Source organism: Triticum aestivum, chromosome 6D, assembly GCF_018294505.1.
Source record: "Triticum aestivum cultivar Chinese Spring chromosome 6D, IWGSC CS RefSeq v2.1, whole genome shotgun sequence".
NCBI lineage: Eukaryota > Viridiplantae > Streptophyta > Magnoliopsida > Poales > Poaceae > Triticum > Triticum aestivum.
The window spans coordinates 41562613-41579373 of record NC_057811.1 but is presented as its reverse complement, the minus strand read 5'-3'; the positions used below and the strand labels follow the sequence as shown (position 1 = coordinate 41579373).

At 45.4% G+C, this 16761-nt stretch overlaps 1 protein-coding gene across 1 annotated transcript; it reads left to right on the top strand.

Moving 5' to 3' along the window:
• The first annotated feature begins 11967 nt into the window (after window positions 1-11967).
• Window positions 11968-16229, top strand: LOC123140983 (S-(+)-linalool synthase, chloroplastic). Its single transcript, XM_044560236.1, has 7 exons — window positions 11968-12421; window positions 13112-13337; window positions 13580-13952; window positions 14146-14364; window positions 14764-14902; window positions 15409-15648; window positions 15808-16229. Exons 1-7 carry the CDS (start codon window positions 12239-12241, stop codon window positions 16078-16080), a joined length of 1653 nt encoding a protein of 550 aa, XP_044416171.1. The 5' UTR covers window positions 11968-12238; the 3' UTR covers window positions 16081-16229.
• Window positions 16230-16761: the final 532 nt, after the last annotated feature.

The window sequence follows — 16761 nt, the reverse complement described above, 5'->3', positions numbered from 1 at the left end:
TCATGTTGGATGTTGAATAACATCCTGTACAATTAGCATATGTGTTTCATGTTTTTTTTTTTAGAAAAGGAGGAAGACCCCCGGCCTCTGCATCTGGACGATGCATGCAGCCACTTTATTAATTGTTCACGCAAGACCTTACAAAGTAATACAACAGTAAGAGTAAAGCCACCATCTAGGCAACATCTGTCGCTACTCCTATGCAATTGATGAAGGGATGCTGATAGTCTAGGACTAATACCAAACAGACCTCGCAACCAAACCTAACATCTAAGACCCGAGGTCCTATCCAGGATGCCTGCCGGGTATGGGGCACCCACCGGTCTGGCACACTCCTCAACCAGGACGCCTGCCGGGTATGAGGCCTCCGCAGCCAGCTGCCACCAATCCATCTTCAGAGTTGTACTGCTGCATCTACCTTGCCCGGTCTAGCTGTCGTCGACGCCAGACCGCGTCACCCTCCTGCGCGAGTCCATCTCCACGCATCGGACGCCGAGTCACCACAGCGCCATGCCGCCGAGACCCGTCGCCATCAATGAGTGAGATGACACACCGCTCCACCAAAGAATCCGTCCTCTGGTCCCTCGATCACGTGTGTACCTCCAGGAATGACGCCCCCAAGGGGGGAACGACACCAGAGCGCTGCCGTCATCCGATCATCCGATCTAGGGTTTCCCCCGGAGGTAGCAGAGAGTGGCCTTGAAGTTCTCCACGGCGATGCCTTCAAGAAGGGAACGATGCAGATAGCGCCGCCACCGCCGGCCTTGGCAGTAGCCGAAAGCAAGTTTTCACCCAGATCTGTTCAAAGGAATCCAACTCTCGTGCATGGCCGCCGCCAGCACCAGGCTGAGAACACGCCGCCGCCGGCACCTCCACGATGCCCAGAGGCCGCGAGACTCGCCGCCACCACGCCTGACAGGCAGCCACGGCCAGGCCCGAGCACCACCCGTATCCAATCTGGGGTCAAGAGCCCTAGGCCGCAGCCGTTGTCTAGGCGGCACCACCAGACGGGGACATGCCCTCCAACCTGCCGCAAAGCGAGCCGCCGCCGGAGCTTCAAAACGCCGCACCACCAAGCCCACCGGGAGTGACTAATTAAGCCGCCGCGAGGAAGAAGGGCAGCCGCACCAGGGGAGAAGTCCCGCCGCCGCTGACACGGGGGCTCTCGGCGGCGGCGAGGGGGAGGGGAGGGTGGAGGAAGGCCGATGGCGGGGGCGGCTAGGGTTCCCCCGTGTCGCCTCGGAGAGGGACGCGGGGGACGGGGACGGAAAAAAAACCAATGTTGCAACTCCATGATAAACATACATGGAAAAAAGTCTGGAACCGTCAACAACTCCATGCGGTGTTGCAATGTATGATGAGAAGCATATGAATTTATAGGAATTGGACACTGCAAAATACTTTGTATGAAATTGTGAATGTATGAATAGATTGTTGGGTTGTGCAACTTTCTGACGATATGCAGATAGTTCTGGTGCTAGAGATGGCTTGCATTTAGTTCTAGCAATGCTCTCTGTACACAACAAGGCAGATGTATAAACACGAAAAAAATATACAAAAGAAACCAATCTCATAAGGGCAAAGAAAACACCCGTTTGCGCCCGACACACATTGCAAACGGGGTTTGGGTTTTTCCCATTTTATGACGAGGACCATTCATAGACAAGTGAAATAAAATTAAGAGCTGATACCCACATCACTGGCAGAAGTATGTTGGTAGTTGCTACTTGCTAGAACCTTCTCCGGTGGGTTTTTTGTCTCGTCAAAGACAAAATATATTTTCGACAGAATTACCCACACACTTAGCAAAGAAGTGTAAACCAGATGGTACACTTAAAATTTACTGGAGTGCAAATATATTATAGAGCGGATTTCTTCATTTCTGTCTAGCATTTCACATCAGCTAGCAATTACGGGCTGCATCATTCAAGAGGACGCACAGATATTGGCTATATATTAAAACAGCATTTGTTTTTTCTTGTAGCCGTGGCAGCAGGCACAGTCGCGCCGTAAGAAAAAGGAAAAGGCGTTCCGGCATATCAGAAGAGGAACACGTACGCGCGTTACAAACGTGCCATCTGATGGCGACTCCGGTTGTGATTCCGGGCTAAGTAGCTAGCTAGGCCGCAAAATGAGACCACCGGCCACTCGCGCTACGACTAATATACATTTGGACGATGGCTCCGTGTCCCAGTCTAGCTCCACTGCTCAGGATGGATGGATGGTTGGCCAAGAACGAAGGGCAATATCAGCCGCAGCAAGGTTCGCCACACAGACTCGGAGCCAAATATGTCGGTAGCAACAACGTACGTGCTCAAGCTAAGCCATGTATATTTTTCACACATATCTAGAGCGACCGCGCCAAGGTATATATACACACATCTCGCACATTTTTTTATTGACGTGATTTCTTATTCAGATTGTAGAATTAATATAGATAATAGACGGGTAGATGCTCCATAACTAAGCATCATAGTCCATATTAAACTAGATTCCACTTACTTGGAGCTAAAGTCTATATTAAAGTTAATAATACACCAATCCAAGTCGAAGTCGAGGTTGATCACCGACAGATTGTCAGAGCATGACGCCCCTGCTTCGCGGATGCCCTGCCATGGCACAACGCCTGGCCGGAGTCGTCGGTGTCGAGCTAGTCGAAGAGAGCGTCACACACTCCGCCGCCTCGATCAAGAACCGTCGGTTCGCCTCTGCCTTGCGTTCTCGGTGACGGACCCCTCGAAAGTGAGCTGGAACGTCATCACCTCCTGGTCAGTGGCAAGCCGGCCGGGAAACCTCCTCCGTGATTTGCACCACCATCTTTCGGTGCTCCTCCTCCTCGAGCAACGCTTGCTCATACTCCCGTTTCTCCTCTGTTGCAATATGGTCGCCAGAGCGTCCTAGTTTTTAGCTTCCTCTGTCGTCGTCTCATCTCCTCCTCCACCTCGGCTTCCTCTGCTATGGGGCTGCCAGCTGCGCCTCCTCGCACTCGTTGTCAGAATCGTCGTCCGAGGATGAAAATTTGATAGGGATGATATCCGCCGTGGTGACACCCCAACGCACTGCCCACAACAGGCAGGCAGCAGCCAAGGTTTTCAATTTCGTAAACAAAAAAATTTTGGGCCTCACAAAAATATGTGAAATTTCAGGAAAAAAATTGGATTTTGAGATTTGAAATTTCATTGGATTATAACCTAATTTAAATTTATTTTAAAATTAGTTTGAATCTGGATCAAAATTTTGGGATTAAAAATAGTTCAGACCCCACCGAAATATGCGAAATCTTGAAAATTTCAATGAAATTTCGTTAATTTTTTTACGCCTGGCAGCAGCGACGGTGATTTGTGGTATTGGCGCTGGTGATTTGGGGAGAAATCTGGGCACCGGGGAAGGGTTAGTGTTTGTGTGAGGCACCGGCCTGATTTTATAACGAGGGGGAGGGGTCAATTGGATGGCTTGCCGCTGGTTGAGCCATTTTTCCAGTGAGTGAAGCCGAGAGGAGATTTGAGGAGAATGGATGTACCTTATTAAAAAAGGATAAATTTGAAGGTAAGCTTCTTAAATTTAAGCAGAAAATGCATTTTCTGGGTTACCCGAGCAGAACCATACACGTCGTCATCGTCTTCACGTCCCCTGATTTTAGTATTTTTCATGGCAACACATTGGCATGTATACACATGGCTGAATTACAAGCAGCAGGCAGCCGACGTCATACAACACGTCGCCGCCGCGTCGTCACTTGAGACGCAAATACACGGTTGACGACGGCCAGCCATCGGGGAAACGCTCTTCCCATGTGGTCTGGGCCAGTAAAAGAAGATAGGAAAGCAACCAATAGCAGGAGAAGTTCCTTATCCTCACTCCGGTTGTTCATTTCAAACCTGCAATCCCTAGTTCCTACAAGATGGAGAGATATATAGCCCAGGATGAAGATGCCATATGTATTGCCAAGGACGAGGAAATATCAGGTGTATCCGGGTTTGTGGTGCAACGTGCACTAAAGGCAAGCTAAAATATCAGTAAAAAATGTGAAAAATATCAAAACTGGAGAAACAGCCAAGGATGGAGATGCCATATATTACCAAGGGCAAAAAATATCATGTGCATCTGGTTTTTGTGGTACAACCAGTTGTATCCCGCTCGAAAATCACTTAAAAAGCTTTTTTTTAAAATCTGACATAAAGGCAATACGATCAATATAGAGTGGGTAAATTCCAAATTTGTCACACAGCTCAAGAATGAAAAATGACCATTGTCAGCATGCATAGTTGTAAATTCATCGCTGATCTGAACAATGATGGTTTGTTTGGTACTATAGCAAGCTGGTTTTTTATTCTGTTGCTATTTCAGATTTTTTTTAGAAAGGATATACATATGCAGACGCTCACACGATGCACACACTCATCCTTATAAAAGCGCACATACAACCCTATCCTATAACCACATCCGAGAGACTGAGCCGGCATTTTTTAAGATTGATAAAGTCGTCATAGGCACCATGTAGTCGACATCCACACCATACCACTAAAAGAATAGCGACAAAGCGAGTGAAATAAATCCAAGAAATATGAGAGCATTTATGTCAGGTCTAAACCGCTGCTTCCACCACAAAGAACTTAACCATCTAATCTAGTTCTAAATTTTATGACATGCGGGCGTGGTGTATACATGTTGTACCGTGTTTTCTTATGCAGAATATTGTATAGCTACTAGAAGTTGCCTTTTAAGATTTTGTGTACTAGATACCACAAGCCCGCCACAAACCATATCCAAGTGTATCCCTTCCACTTTGGCCGCTACTTCAATATCTTGGGCCATAGGGAAGGGGATACCGTTGTCTTGTTTGGTGCGTTCGTCAGTCCATTCCATAGCTAAACTTAGTTATTTTGATGGTGGCGATGAGATAGCGGCGACGCCTCTCTGTCAAAATAAATAAGTCCACCCTTCTCCATGTCCATTTCAAATGGAGTTGCTGGAGGTGGGGTCAGGTGAACTCATCATGGTTTGTCCACCATCATGTCCTTCGGTCTAGAATAGCGGGGCGATGGTGGCACATGCCCTCGAAAAATGGTCGCCTCACATGATTTTGGAATCGGCTAAACTAAGATCGGGTCTTCCCTCTATGATGCAACCACATGGAAGCGGCGTGACAAGATCGGTATAAATTCCTACCTCATATAGTAGTTGACCACCGATTTTGTGCTCTCACCTCTCACGGTGACCTCCAACCAAGGCTACACAAGCTTTTTTTTGCAAAGTATACCGGATTATACCGTGCCTGGCTTCATAAAGAATGATGTGAAAACACTAAGGCTAAGCCTAAGCCCTACACAAAATACAAGAGCATTTTATTTTTATATAATTTAGTTATTCTTAGGACATAAAAATAATCTATTCTAACTAAAATACTACTTCCTCCGTAAAGAAATATAAAAGCGTTTAGATCACTGAAGTAATGATCTAAACGCTCTTACATTTCTTTACAGAGGAAGTACTTTTTAGCCATTTCAGTATTTTTTGTTTTCGGGCTAGACTTCAGGTGGAAAAGTAGAGCTTCAGCCTGCCGGAAGCCAGGCTTCATGCCTATGCTGCCCATGCTTATGGATCTTATGGATCGAGGTGTCGAGTTACTTATGGTCTCTGCAGTTCATAATTACAATGTTGACAATCAAACAGATGCCTCCGTGACCTTTGACGGCAAGGACCTTATTCCATTTTTTGCAAAACGTTGTACAGATGCAGACCTTCACATATACATACGTAGATTGAGCCCTATGGATCGAGAAATGCACACCCATTTGCTGTCATGGGGCACGTCGCTCACAACTAAAAGAACAAAGCAGTTAAATTCTAGAATAAATCCAAGAAAGTGCGAGCAGCTATGTCAAGTCTTGGACTTGAATCTGAGTGGGCAAGTTCTGCCACAGAGAACCTAATCGACTTGTGTTTGCTCTTTATTTAGTGTATCCATATGTCTAGCACCTTTCTACTTTGTACTTATAAGCTTTCGTCGACTATCTACGTGAATGTATCCTTTTTTCAAGTATGTTTTTTACTCACTGGCTCAGAAATCAGCTCGGATATGACTCTGCAGCCAGTTTCCAGGATGGTTGGCCACTGAACGAACTGCACAGTGAACCACATGCTGTCCAGACAAGAATATATCTTAGGTAGCGACTCTAGTTGAGGCCAAACGATACTTTCCACACATAGGTAGCTAGTCGCCTAGTCAGATCCTTCAGGCATGATCACCATACATGTATACATCACTATACTTTTCACACACCGTTTGTCATCTTTGTACATGAAGACGACCGTCGATGACATGCTAAATGTAGGAGATTCACATTTGCCCAGCTAGCTAGCCACTAGCTAGAACGTAGAAACATCATCGGATGTCACGGAGTACTACATTTGTAGTTTCCGGGAAATATCGCTTGGGGACCAGCTAACTAGAAAACATCCACCTGGGCAATATTTCAGGCATTCTTTAAAAAACTCATTTCCTATGATTGTGTTCTTCGTAATCTATACATGTTTCAGAAACGGAGGCTGGCATATTTTCTTTGACTACCCATCTGCTCAGAGTTTATTAAGTTATGTCTATCACCTTAATAAAGGAGGCGCCAGTTGTTCCTTTCCCTATGGAGATTATTTGCTTTTGTCACCTCGAATATTTAGCTGCCCCCGAATGACTTCATCTTCAAGGGGTTTGTCCTGGACAAAAAAACTTTCGTTCCCTCCAGCCCCTCCCGCGTCACCTCCAAATGGCGACGAGGAGGGAACCCTAGCGCGCCACCGTTATTTTCCTCTCCTCCTCCCTCCATTTCCCTTGCCGTCGCTAGAGGGCTCCGTAGGGAAAAGCTCAGCAGGAGCCGGCGGTGGAGGGGCTGCTCCTTCCCCTCGCATGCGGGGTGGCTTTTGCGGATCAGCACGTGGAGCATGCGCTGGTTGCTGTGGCACAGTGGCGCACATGCGCGGAGGTGATGCAAAGGTGCGGCATTTGGGTGTTGGGCGGCGCAGCCGGTGCCGGGGCATGTTGGTGGTGGCGTTGGCGATAGTGCGGGCATCGTCCTGATCTGCGGTGTGGCATCCACTGGTGATGAGGGCTGCGGCGCACGTTGCTAGCCCGTGGCTACTTCTATGCCTTCGGCATTGGTGGCCGGCGACGGCAGTGGTCTTGGGCCCACACTTGTTCAGGTCTGGGGTGAGACGGGTCGATACAGTGTGGCGGTCATGTGGTGGCTACACCGTCGTGGCCACTGTCTTGTTGGAAGCACATGGTAGTGTTTGCGATCTTCCTTCTCCTGGGTCTGAGCTGGCAATGGCAGTGGTCTTGGGCCCGCACTTGCTCAGATATGGGGTGAGACGGGTCGGTACAGTGCAGCAGTTTTGTGGTGGCTACAATGCCGTGGTTGTTGTCTTGTTGGAGGCACATGGCAGTGTTTGCGGTCTTCCTTCTCCTGGGTTTGAGCCGGCGGCGTGCGGGTGTGCATGTAGCGGTAGTGCCTTTGACCTAGGGTCCGTGCTTGGGTAGCCAGATATGGGTCCGGGGAAGGTTGAAATTGCCGCTCCTGGTAGGTGAGAATGGGCTCGGTCCAGGTGGTTCCCGTGGGCGATGAGTTCCCTCTCCCTGCGGTTACGATGGGCGATTGTGGTGAATGGGACACCGATACGCTGTCGTGCAGATCAACGTCAAAGGCCACCGGCATGGCATCGTGCAATCTTCCAAGGCGACAGTTGTCGGTAGTCACGGGGTTGTGTCCCACTACCCCACGGTCCATCGGGATTGGCTAGGGACACGGGCATGGATGCCTCCTATCATTGGAGGTATCGACCCAAACTCCTTGGCTAATGCCAGCCTAGGAGTGAAAGGAGAACCCTTCTAATCTTCCTATCGTGGTTGGTGCACAGTGATGCAGGGAGTTGGTTGTGTCTTAGACATGAATGCTAGGGTGGTGGCCCTGGATGGCGGTCCGCATATGGTTGGCTCTCTAGTGGGCACTATAGTGGCGGTGGTGGCTTTCCCTCTTGGTCATGTGGGTGGCGAGAGGTGCAGCGGCTGGTGGCTCGAGCTCGTTCTCTGTTATTGGTAGTGGGGACGCCCATATACATACCTTGGGATCTGAACTCATCGCGCTTGTCCTGGAGTAGGATAGGAACGACGAGGAGTATGGTTGTACGAACGGATAAATAGGGGTTCAAAACGGACACGCCCGACACTGACCAGGCATGTTCGTAGACGTTTGGGGGGGGGGGGCAGATTTGCTAAATCCATTCCCACGAATCAAAGGTTCCGAAGAAAATTTTCCTATAAAATTTCTATCATTTACAATTTCTATAAATTTCATGTAAAGCAAATTCATTGCACCAACTCCCTCTAACCAAAAATCGTTAGCATTGTCTACGTCTAAGGAATAGAACAATAATATGTGGGCTTGGTGATTGAAAACTGAATGCTCAAAAAGGTTGAACAAAAGATTATTTTTCTGCATGTGGATAGTGATTAGAGGTAGCAGCTGGGCCACTCCTTAGAGGCTTACTACATTGCAAGCAAAATAAATAAAATTAGAGACAAGCATATGAAACCCACCTTAGAGGCAGGTTTAGAGTTACAACCTGCATCCTCGAATCCTTCTCAAAGCGTCCGCGGACGCCCCCGGTCAATGAAAAAAGCGACCCAACCGGATCCATCATGCAATCATGTCCGGGTTGTCCGCGAATCCTCATGTTGAGGATAAATGTAGGGAGGATATGAGGGCTCGCGGACGCGCCCGGTCGGTCCGCCATGTAGGACGCGGCTCACCCCGTACCACTTTCTCTCTTTCTTTTTTCATTCTTTTATTTATCTCTCTTCATCTCCAGCAATCATGTGCAAGTGACCGGATATATAAGGGAGAAAATGAAAAGTGTGGTTGCATAAATAAACAAATAGGGGCTTAAAACGGAAACGTCCGGTATAGACATACCGGGCGCGTCCGCAGACGTTTAGAGGGCTAAATTTGCTAAATCCGGTGGTAGATACTATTACACACCGATGATGCTCTTTTGTCAATTATTCTCTTTATTAAAAAGTAATAATTAACCTCATGTTTCCCAAATAAAACGAATTAACCAGGTGCTCCACCAATAATAGTTTGGCACCACACGACAAATTTGAGTGTGTTGATCTAATTTTTAATTTTTTGTGAGGAAGGTCTAGGTACACTCGCATTGCCAGTACCAAGCGTGTGCACACATGCTACATATGTTTGGGGAATTCTTTTTATTTGACCGCTCTTTTAGTAGCTAGCTAGTAGTAGCATTCACGGTTCAGACGAAACCGAGCGGCCTAGATGTTCCTTAGGGCATCTCCAATGCCGACCTCAAAATTACAGTATCCATTATAGACTGGTCCGAACCATTTCATGAACAGTGATATGGAAGCTGGAAATCTAACCGTGTCCACATACATTTCAAATCAGATTTCAACAAACTGGATAAATTACATGCAAATCGAATGATTTTCATATAAGGCGGACAAACAAATTACATTTCTGACATATTTCTACTAAACTATAGCGGACTAGACTATTTTTACCTAGTCTAAATGATTGCGGGCCGCGACGGCGCCCGTTTCCCGCGACATGTCTTCCCTAGGTTTGGCAGCAAGCTCACTGGCCGGCTGTGAACCCCGGAAGTGGAGCTTCAGCGGGAGGGAAAGAATAGTAATTGCCTCCTTGAAGCTCCGGCAAGCTCTTCGGCTGTGAGGCCCGACAACGCCTGCCTAGGACCCAAGCGGTTGCGGTCGCCCATGTTCTACTCTACCGCGCTATCAACGGTGGCGGTCGTGGATGTGTCGGTCTCGTCGTTGTGGAGGCAGCCGACGCGGAGCTGGTGGCGTTGTCGGTGTTGTCCTCAAATTCCTTCGCCACCATGTCGATGTCTGTAAACAGAGCATCTTTCTCTGCCAGCAGGACGTGCAACCGCGATCGCTCATGGATGATCTTGCAGCGGTGCGGTTAGACAGGAACAACACTTTCTGCCCTTCCACGTCCGCTACCATGGCCATGACTGCGTTGTCGTTTGCCAGGTCACCGGCGATTTGCTCCTCCGCAAGCCAGTGCTCATCGAGGAGCCAAAGATTGTACCTCTGGTTGGCCTGCGCCAGCCGGAACGCCACCTCCCGCTCTTGCGCCATCATGTCGGTGAAGTGCGCCTGGGCCTCGCTCATGGTGATGCCGAGCCTGACAATGTAAAAATAGCGGCCGTGGCCAGGCCAAGCGACGGGGTGTTTAATGTCGGCCAGGAGCCGAAGAGATGGGTGACGTTCACATGCGGGCGCGGAAGTGTATCTCTCGACAACCATGCTTTGTTTAATGGAGGGAGGCGGACGGATGGGTGGTGTTTGAATGCGGAGAGAAGACGAGTACACCGGGACGCGGCGTGGGCGGCGCTCTCGGCTAGCGCGCCCTTTCAATGTCGGCTCCAGTCAGAGGTCGCGTCCGTTGCCGGCAGTCATAAATGGGGCACTGACACTCTGGAGCGGCGCTGACTGGCATGAATGCGAGGCAACTGCTTCACGCCGAAATGGGCGCGGGCGAGGAAGAGAATTTCGGATAATACTGGGGTGTATGATTTGTGCGTGGCAGTGGTCTGGATGCTCAGAAAGCCCCTCGTCTTTCGGTTTGCAGAAAAAAAGGTCCCAATCGGTCAACGGATGGATAAAGTACCGCGTTGAATAGCAAAACATGTCCGGACCATCTGATCCACAGAAATATCGGGCAATTTAAAGGTGGAGATGCACCATCATACATAGTACGTTTTTTTTTTTGCGGGACATACATAGTACGTTCTGCGTGCATCGCTAGGTAGCTAGGCAACAACCGGTCGAAAACTCGCCCATCGGTAGACTTTTCCATGCCCCTCTCGACCAACCAAAACCCCCTTCCACCGGCCAGATCGAGACGTTCACGTACCCGTGACTCAGCATCATTTGTGGTACTGCTACAGGAGCAGAATGCTGGAATGTACGTATATACATATACAATTTTTTTGTGAAAATACGCATATACATGTGTGGCTCTAGGACAGCATGGACAAACTCAAAAACCGTGTGTTGTGTCCAGTATGTCGCGATATTTGTCGTCTCCATCACTACCAAGTAATGCACATTTACTTAATCTACTCCTATCCAAGTTTATTACTTTCACATCCCTCACGCGCGTCACGTCATGCATGCACACTAACCATGTTTTTTTAGAGTACCAGGGAGGGCCTCCCGGTTGCACTGAAAATGAAGCCAACGAGTTCACAGAATCTGTCATGGCCAGAGGCCAAAACATGCAACTAAGAAGAATAAAGCAGAGTTTACTAACTACAAGTGAATCCTCAAGTAACACACATGCCGAATATCCACTATGTTCACTATATTCTTGGCTTGACCGGTACACCATTGGATGCAAGATCCGGCCTGCTTTTTAGCTTCCAGCATTCGAATTGTTCGTTTGGAAAATTTGGAACTGTTTAGTGTAGTATATCAATTAATTCATCGTGCTTTGTGGGTCTAGCGGGACCACACTTGCATCCTCATACACCATGCATCTTGCTATGAGCAGCAACTAGAGTGAAGAAATTATGATAAAGTATATGTATGTATTTTTTTACCTCAAAGTATGCATATATACGTACTAATAAAAAGGCCGTCAACGGATGCAAGAGGAAGAAGACTACGGCATCCCCAAGAATTTGATATTTTTTGTTTGGATGTGTTTATAAGGACTTGTTAAAAAAAGAGATGTATATTCTTCTGATATTTTTAGGAGAAACATGTTCGTCATGTTTACTTGGTTTCCTCTTGCTCTGAGCGCGTGTACGAACGATGTGTGTGTGTAGGTACTACGACAAATTGACTTGGCATGGAGTCTCTAGCTAGCTAGGTCACTAGCTAGCAGACGTATGCTACAATCGTGCAAGTTTAGTGAATTTTGCACATGACTCACCTGGGGCAGACAGTCCACTCCTCGGTGGAGGATGGATCCACGCAGCTGCAACCTCTGCTCTGCTCTCCTCCCCTCTCCCTATAAATATGGAGGGCATGTATGCATTGCTCATATCCCCCATCCATCCAAAGACGCAGCAGCAGCAGCTACTTGTTCATCTCATATCATCCAGGCTAGTTAGTTACCAAGTTAACTAGCCTACTTAGCCGATCTGTAACACGTCACACTTCGCTAGCCAGCCACCATTAAATCAGAAACCGATGGCTGCTGCGCATGCCTTCTTCTTCTTCTCCTCGGTCGAGCCGGTGCTCCATTCGGTTTCACTGGTAGCTGGAAATGGTGGCCGGAGCGGCCGCAACCATGGCTTCTTCCGCCCTTCGACGGTGATATGTCCCGGGCGGGAGCCTGCGTCCCATGGGCTGTCCGATGATTTTGACTTCCAGGTATATAAATTGTTATGGCCGGTGAACGCACTTAGCACTCATGTTTGTCTTTTTTAGTTACACCAGGGGTCGATTCCAAACCCATCAGAGCTAATGTTGAGCCTAGCTTTTTGAATCTCACCAGGCTGTCTGTCATAAACGGCACCTTCCAAGGAAAGAAAAATAAAAGAGACTTGGTCGTAGGAGAAACTAGTTAGTAAATCAGTCTTGATAAGTCTCAGTCGTCTGAGATTTTGCATTGAGATCCATGCAAAAAAATTATTTTTTTTCTCTCTTTCATGTTATCTTACTTGATAAGACTTGATTAAATCTCAGTCGACTGAGACCGTGCCACACCCTTAATAAATAGAAGTGAGGCTTGAACCTTGGCTAGCCCGCCACCTCATTTTCTATACCCTCAGTTTAGAAGTCATTTTAGGATGTTCTGACTACTCAGAACGGAGGAGATATAGAAAATGTGTATTTCATTCATAAATTAATGATATCTCTTTTTTGTGGTTGATAATGATATGTGTTTTGAATGAGGACAATTCTCAATCCTTACCTCTTCCAGTTATTTTTTAAAAGATGTTGACAAAATATAAACATACATTATCATGGAAGTACTTTAATAGAGAATCTAATTATTTTAAGTCTTGTAAACTATGTATTATTTTTTAAAAGAATTTTTCTCTTTGTGTGCAACAACAGGAAAGCCTAACGAATGTTCAAGCATTGCTGCATCACCATCCGACGAGTGGACGAGGCTTATTGACCACTGTTGATCACCTCAAGCGCCTCTGCATCTACCACTATTTCCAAGACGAGATAGACACCATCGTGGACTCATGTGCGGATCTCATCCATGGTGACGATCTGCTTGATGCAACCCTTTCATTGAGGTTGATGAGAGAAGCTGGATATTGTGTTTCGGCAGGTTAGTAAAATACAAGCTTAGTATGTCAAGACAGATAAATACACAAGTTTGGGAAGCTTGAGTGCAGTAATAGTCCATGAAATGAATTTTGCGCGATAACTTTGTTGGAAAAAAAATTAGCGTAGCCAAGTCTAATAGAATTTTTTAACGTTTTCTTGTGGAGTGTACAAGCACCTCCCTTGAGACGTATTCTTCTCATTATGTATGACCCTGGCTAAGAGCCCTTCTACATGACTTGGCAGACGATGTTCTTCGAAAGTTCGCACACGATAATGGTGATTTCAACCTTGGGCTGAGCAAAGACATTAGAGGGCTGCTAAGCTTGCAAGACATGTCACACCTCAACATGGGAGAATCATCACTCTACAAGGCAAATGAATTCTCAAGCAGGCATCTTAGATTTGCAATTAAGTATTTGGAGCCAAACCTTGCAAGATATGTGAGGCAGTCATTAGACCATCCCTATCATGTGAGTCTGATGCAATACAAGGCAAGGCACCATCTAAGCTACATGCAGAACTTGCCCACTAGGAACATGGCAATTGAGAATCTGGCACGTGCAGAGTTTCAGATTAAGAAGTTGCAGCATCAGAGGGAGATGCAAGAGGTTAAGAGGTATAAACATATAATCTACTACCTTTCCATGATTAATTTTGTAAAAAGTAGCAACTATGTCCACCATCTTGATAATAGAAAAACGCTAGAACTCTTGGCCAGATTTTATAAATTAGTATTTTTGATTGATAATGTATTCCCGCAATTGAAAGGGTGGTGGTTTTTACTATATGAAAATTTCCCTTTCACACAGATGGTGGATGGATCTAGGATTGGCTCAAGATGTACCGGCTGCAAGGGACCAAGTTCTTAAATGGTACATGTGGCCCATGACTGTTCTAGAGGGTTTCTCCTTCTCTAGATATCGGATCGAGATCACAAAGATCATATCCATAGTCTACATTGTGGATGACATCTTTGATCTTGTCGCCACACAAGAGGAGCTCTCTCTCTTTAATGAAGCAATCAAAATGTGAGCAATGATGTTCCCATGAAAATAAGATTGATAATTGTTACTGAAGAAATGTAGTTGCATTTCTTTGTAATTAAATTGCATATTAAATTTGTCCAATCGCATATTCAAATTTCTTTAACTTTGAGCTACAATATATGAAGATGTTTTAAGATTGGTTTGAAATGAACATTGTGCCTTTAAGATAAACATTTACATATATTAATATTTTTATAATTATTTATTGTATATTCATACAAACCAGTGCACATTGCCATTGTAGCCCATTTATAAGGTCTTAACTAGAATGGTATCTATCTCTTAATGGGATAATAAGACTCATGTGTTAGTTAAGACCTTGTGCATGATGTAAAAAATGTTGTTATAGAAGTTTCACACACATATTGCATATTTTGACAGGTGGGATCTTGAAGCTGCTGACTCACTTCCCAACTACATGATATCATGTTATAAGGCTCTTTACACCACTACAAATGATATTGCCGATATGGCCAGAAAAGAGCATGGAGCGAACCCTATCAATCATCTCAAGAAAGCTGTATGTCTACTAGAGTAGTTCTTCATTTCTCTTTAGTTCAATTTTCCTAAGAAACTAAATATAGTAAAAGTACCAGCTAAAATATTTATGTGTACTATAATTTTTTTTAGTATTTTATCCTGTGTATGATTTTTTTTGTTCCTTTCTTTTGCCCGTGCTCTCCCTCCCCACACCACCTCCTCCTTTTCCGATTTTTCTGATTTTCTTGACCGACTTTCATCGAGTAATCTCAACTGACCCATGTTTTATTGGCTTACCAAAAACTCATATTATTTTCTTTAGCAAGCCAGTAAGTAATAAGAATTGATACAATTATCTAAAGTGCATTTTTGGTACCTAATCACATTAACACTAAAATGGCGAGTAAACCATGGTGATTAAATTCAAAATATGTGCGCCCCTATTGCAATGCACGTGAAATTACCTAGTTGTATGCACAAAAATAATAGATGGTAAAATAACACTTAAATAATTAATCTTTTCTCCCTGTGTTTTTCTTCTTACAGTGGGCAACTTTGTTTGATGGATTCATGATCGAGGGAAAATGGTTATCTACTAATAATGTCCCTACATCCGAGGACTACATAAGAAACGGAATCATCACCTCAGGAGCACCACTTGTTTTCCTACATCTTTTATTCATGTTGGGGCATGATTTAACAGAGGGTAACAAAGACAACATTCATCGGGTCATCTCCTGCCCTGCAAAGATCATGAGGCTCTGGGATGACATGGGTAGTGCAAAGGTTAGAACACAGAAAGAATGTTATCAAATAACACATTAGGATTAACATAACAATTTATTTTACATAAAATCATTCAATTCATATCCTAGTGGGTGCGCATCCATGTTGACATTGACCAAAATAGGCATGATCTGATATTTCTGTTTTTGTCTAATGCAGGATGAATCACAAGAAGGGCTAGACGGATCATACAAAGAGTTATACCAGAGAGAAAATCCTCATGGTGATGCCGATGAACACATGGTGGAGATGATTGCGAGTGAATGGGAGTGTCTGAACAAGGAATGCTTCTCTAGGATGAAGTCAACATTATCGCATAGCTTCATCACGGCATCACTAAACTTTGCGAGGATGGTCCGCGTCATGTATGGCTACGATGACGAGCAAAAACTCCCCATACTTGAGGATTACACCAGGATGTTGCTATTCTAAATCATGCATTCTAGCACATTGTATATATGTCTTAATGTAGTGCATCATTTATTTTGTAAGGTTGCCATCTAGGATGTTGACTAGCATTCTACATCATTACCATATGTGTTTCAAGTATAAAGACGATAAATATACCCGAAGAAAAGTTATGAACCGCCTGCAAGGCCATAAAGTGTTGCGGTGTGTGATAAGATGCATATGAATTTATGAGAATTGGGCCCTATTAAATATTTTATAATGAAATTTATAAATGTATGAGAATAGTATTGGGTGGCGCAGCTTTATGACGATGTGCATATTGTTCTCGTGCAATAGGTGGCTTAAATTCAGTTCCAGCAATGCTCTATGTACATATCAAGGCAAATGGGTCAAAAAGTCTACAAGGGCACCAATCTCATAAAGGCAAAGCAAAACACTCATTTGTGGAAGACCTTCTTTGCAAACGGGGTTGTCTATTTCCAATTTTACGACGGGGGTCATGCATAGACAAGTGAAATAAAACCTAGAGCTGACGCCCACATAACCGACATACACAGATTTATAATTGGTAAAACTTTCTATGGTGGGTTTTTTGGCTCACCAAAGATAAAATATGATTGAGATAGAAGCAAATTGGCCTTTTCTGCCCGCTGTTACAAAGTACAAACAATCTGTAGGTCTTCCACAGGGTAAACCCTATTT

Bases quoted from the DNA above. Each gene is read 5' to 3' on its own strand.
- LOC123140983 (XM_044560236.1), top strand. From the start codon at position 12,239: ATGGCTGCTGCGCATGCCTTCTTCTTCTTCTCCTCGGTCGAGCCGGTG. The intron at 12,422-13,111 runs GTATATAAATTG...GTGCAACAACAG, and splicing joins CCGATGATTTTGACTTCCAG to GAAAGCCTAACGAATGTTCA. The intron at 15,649-15,807 runs GTTAGAACACAG...TGTCTAATGCAG, and splicing joins ATGACATGGGTAGTGCAAAG to GATGAATCACAAGAAGGGCT.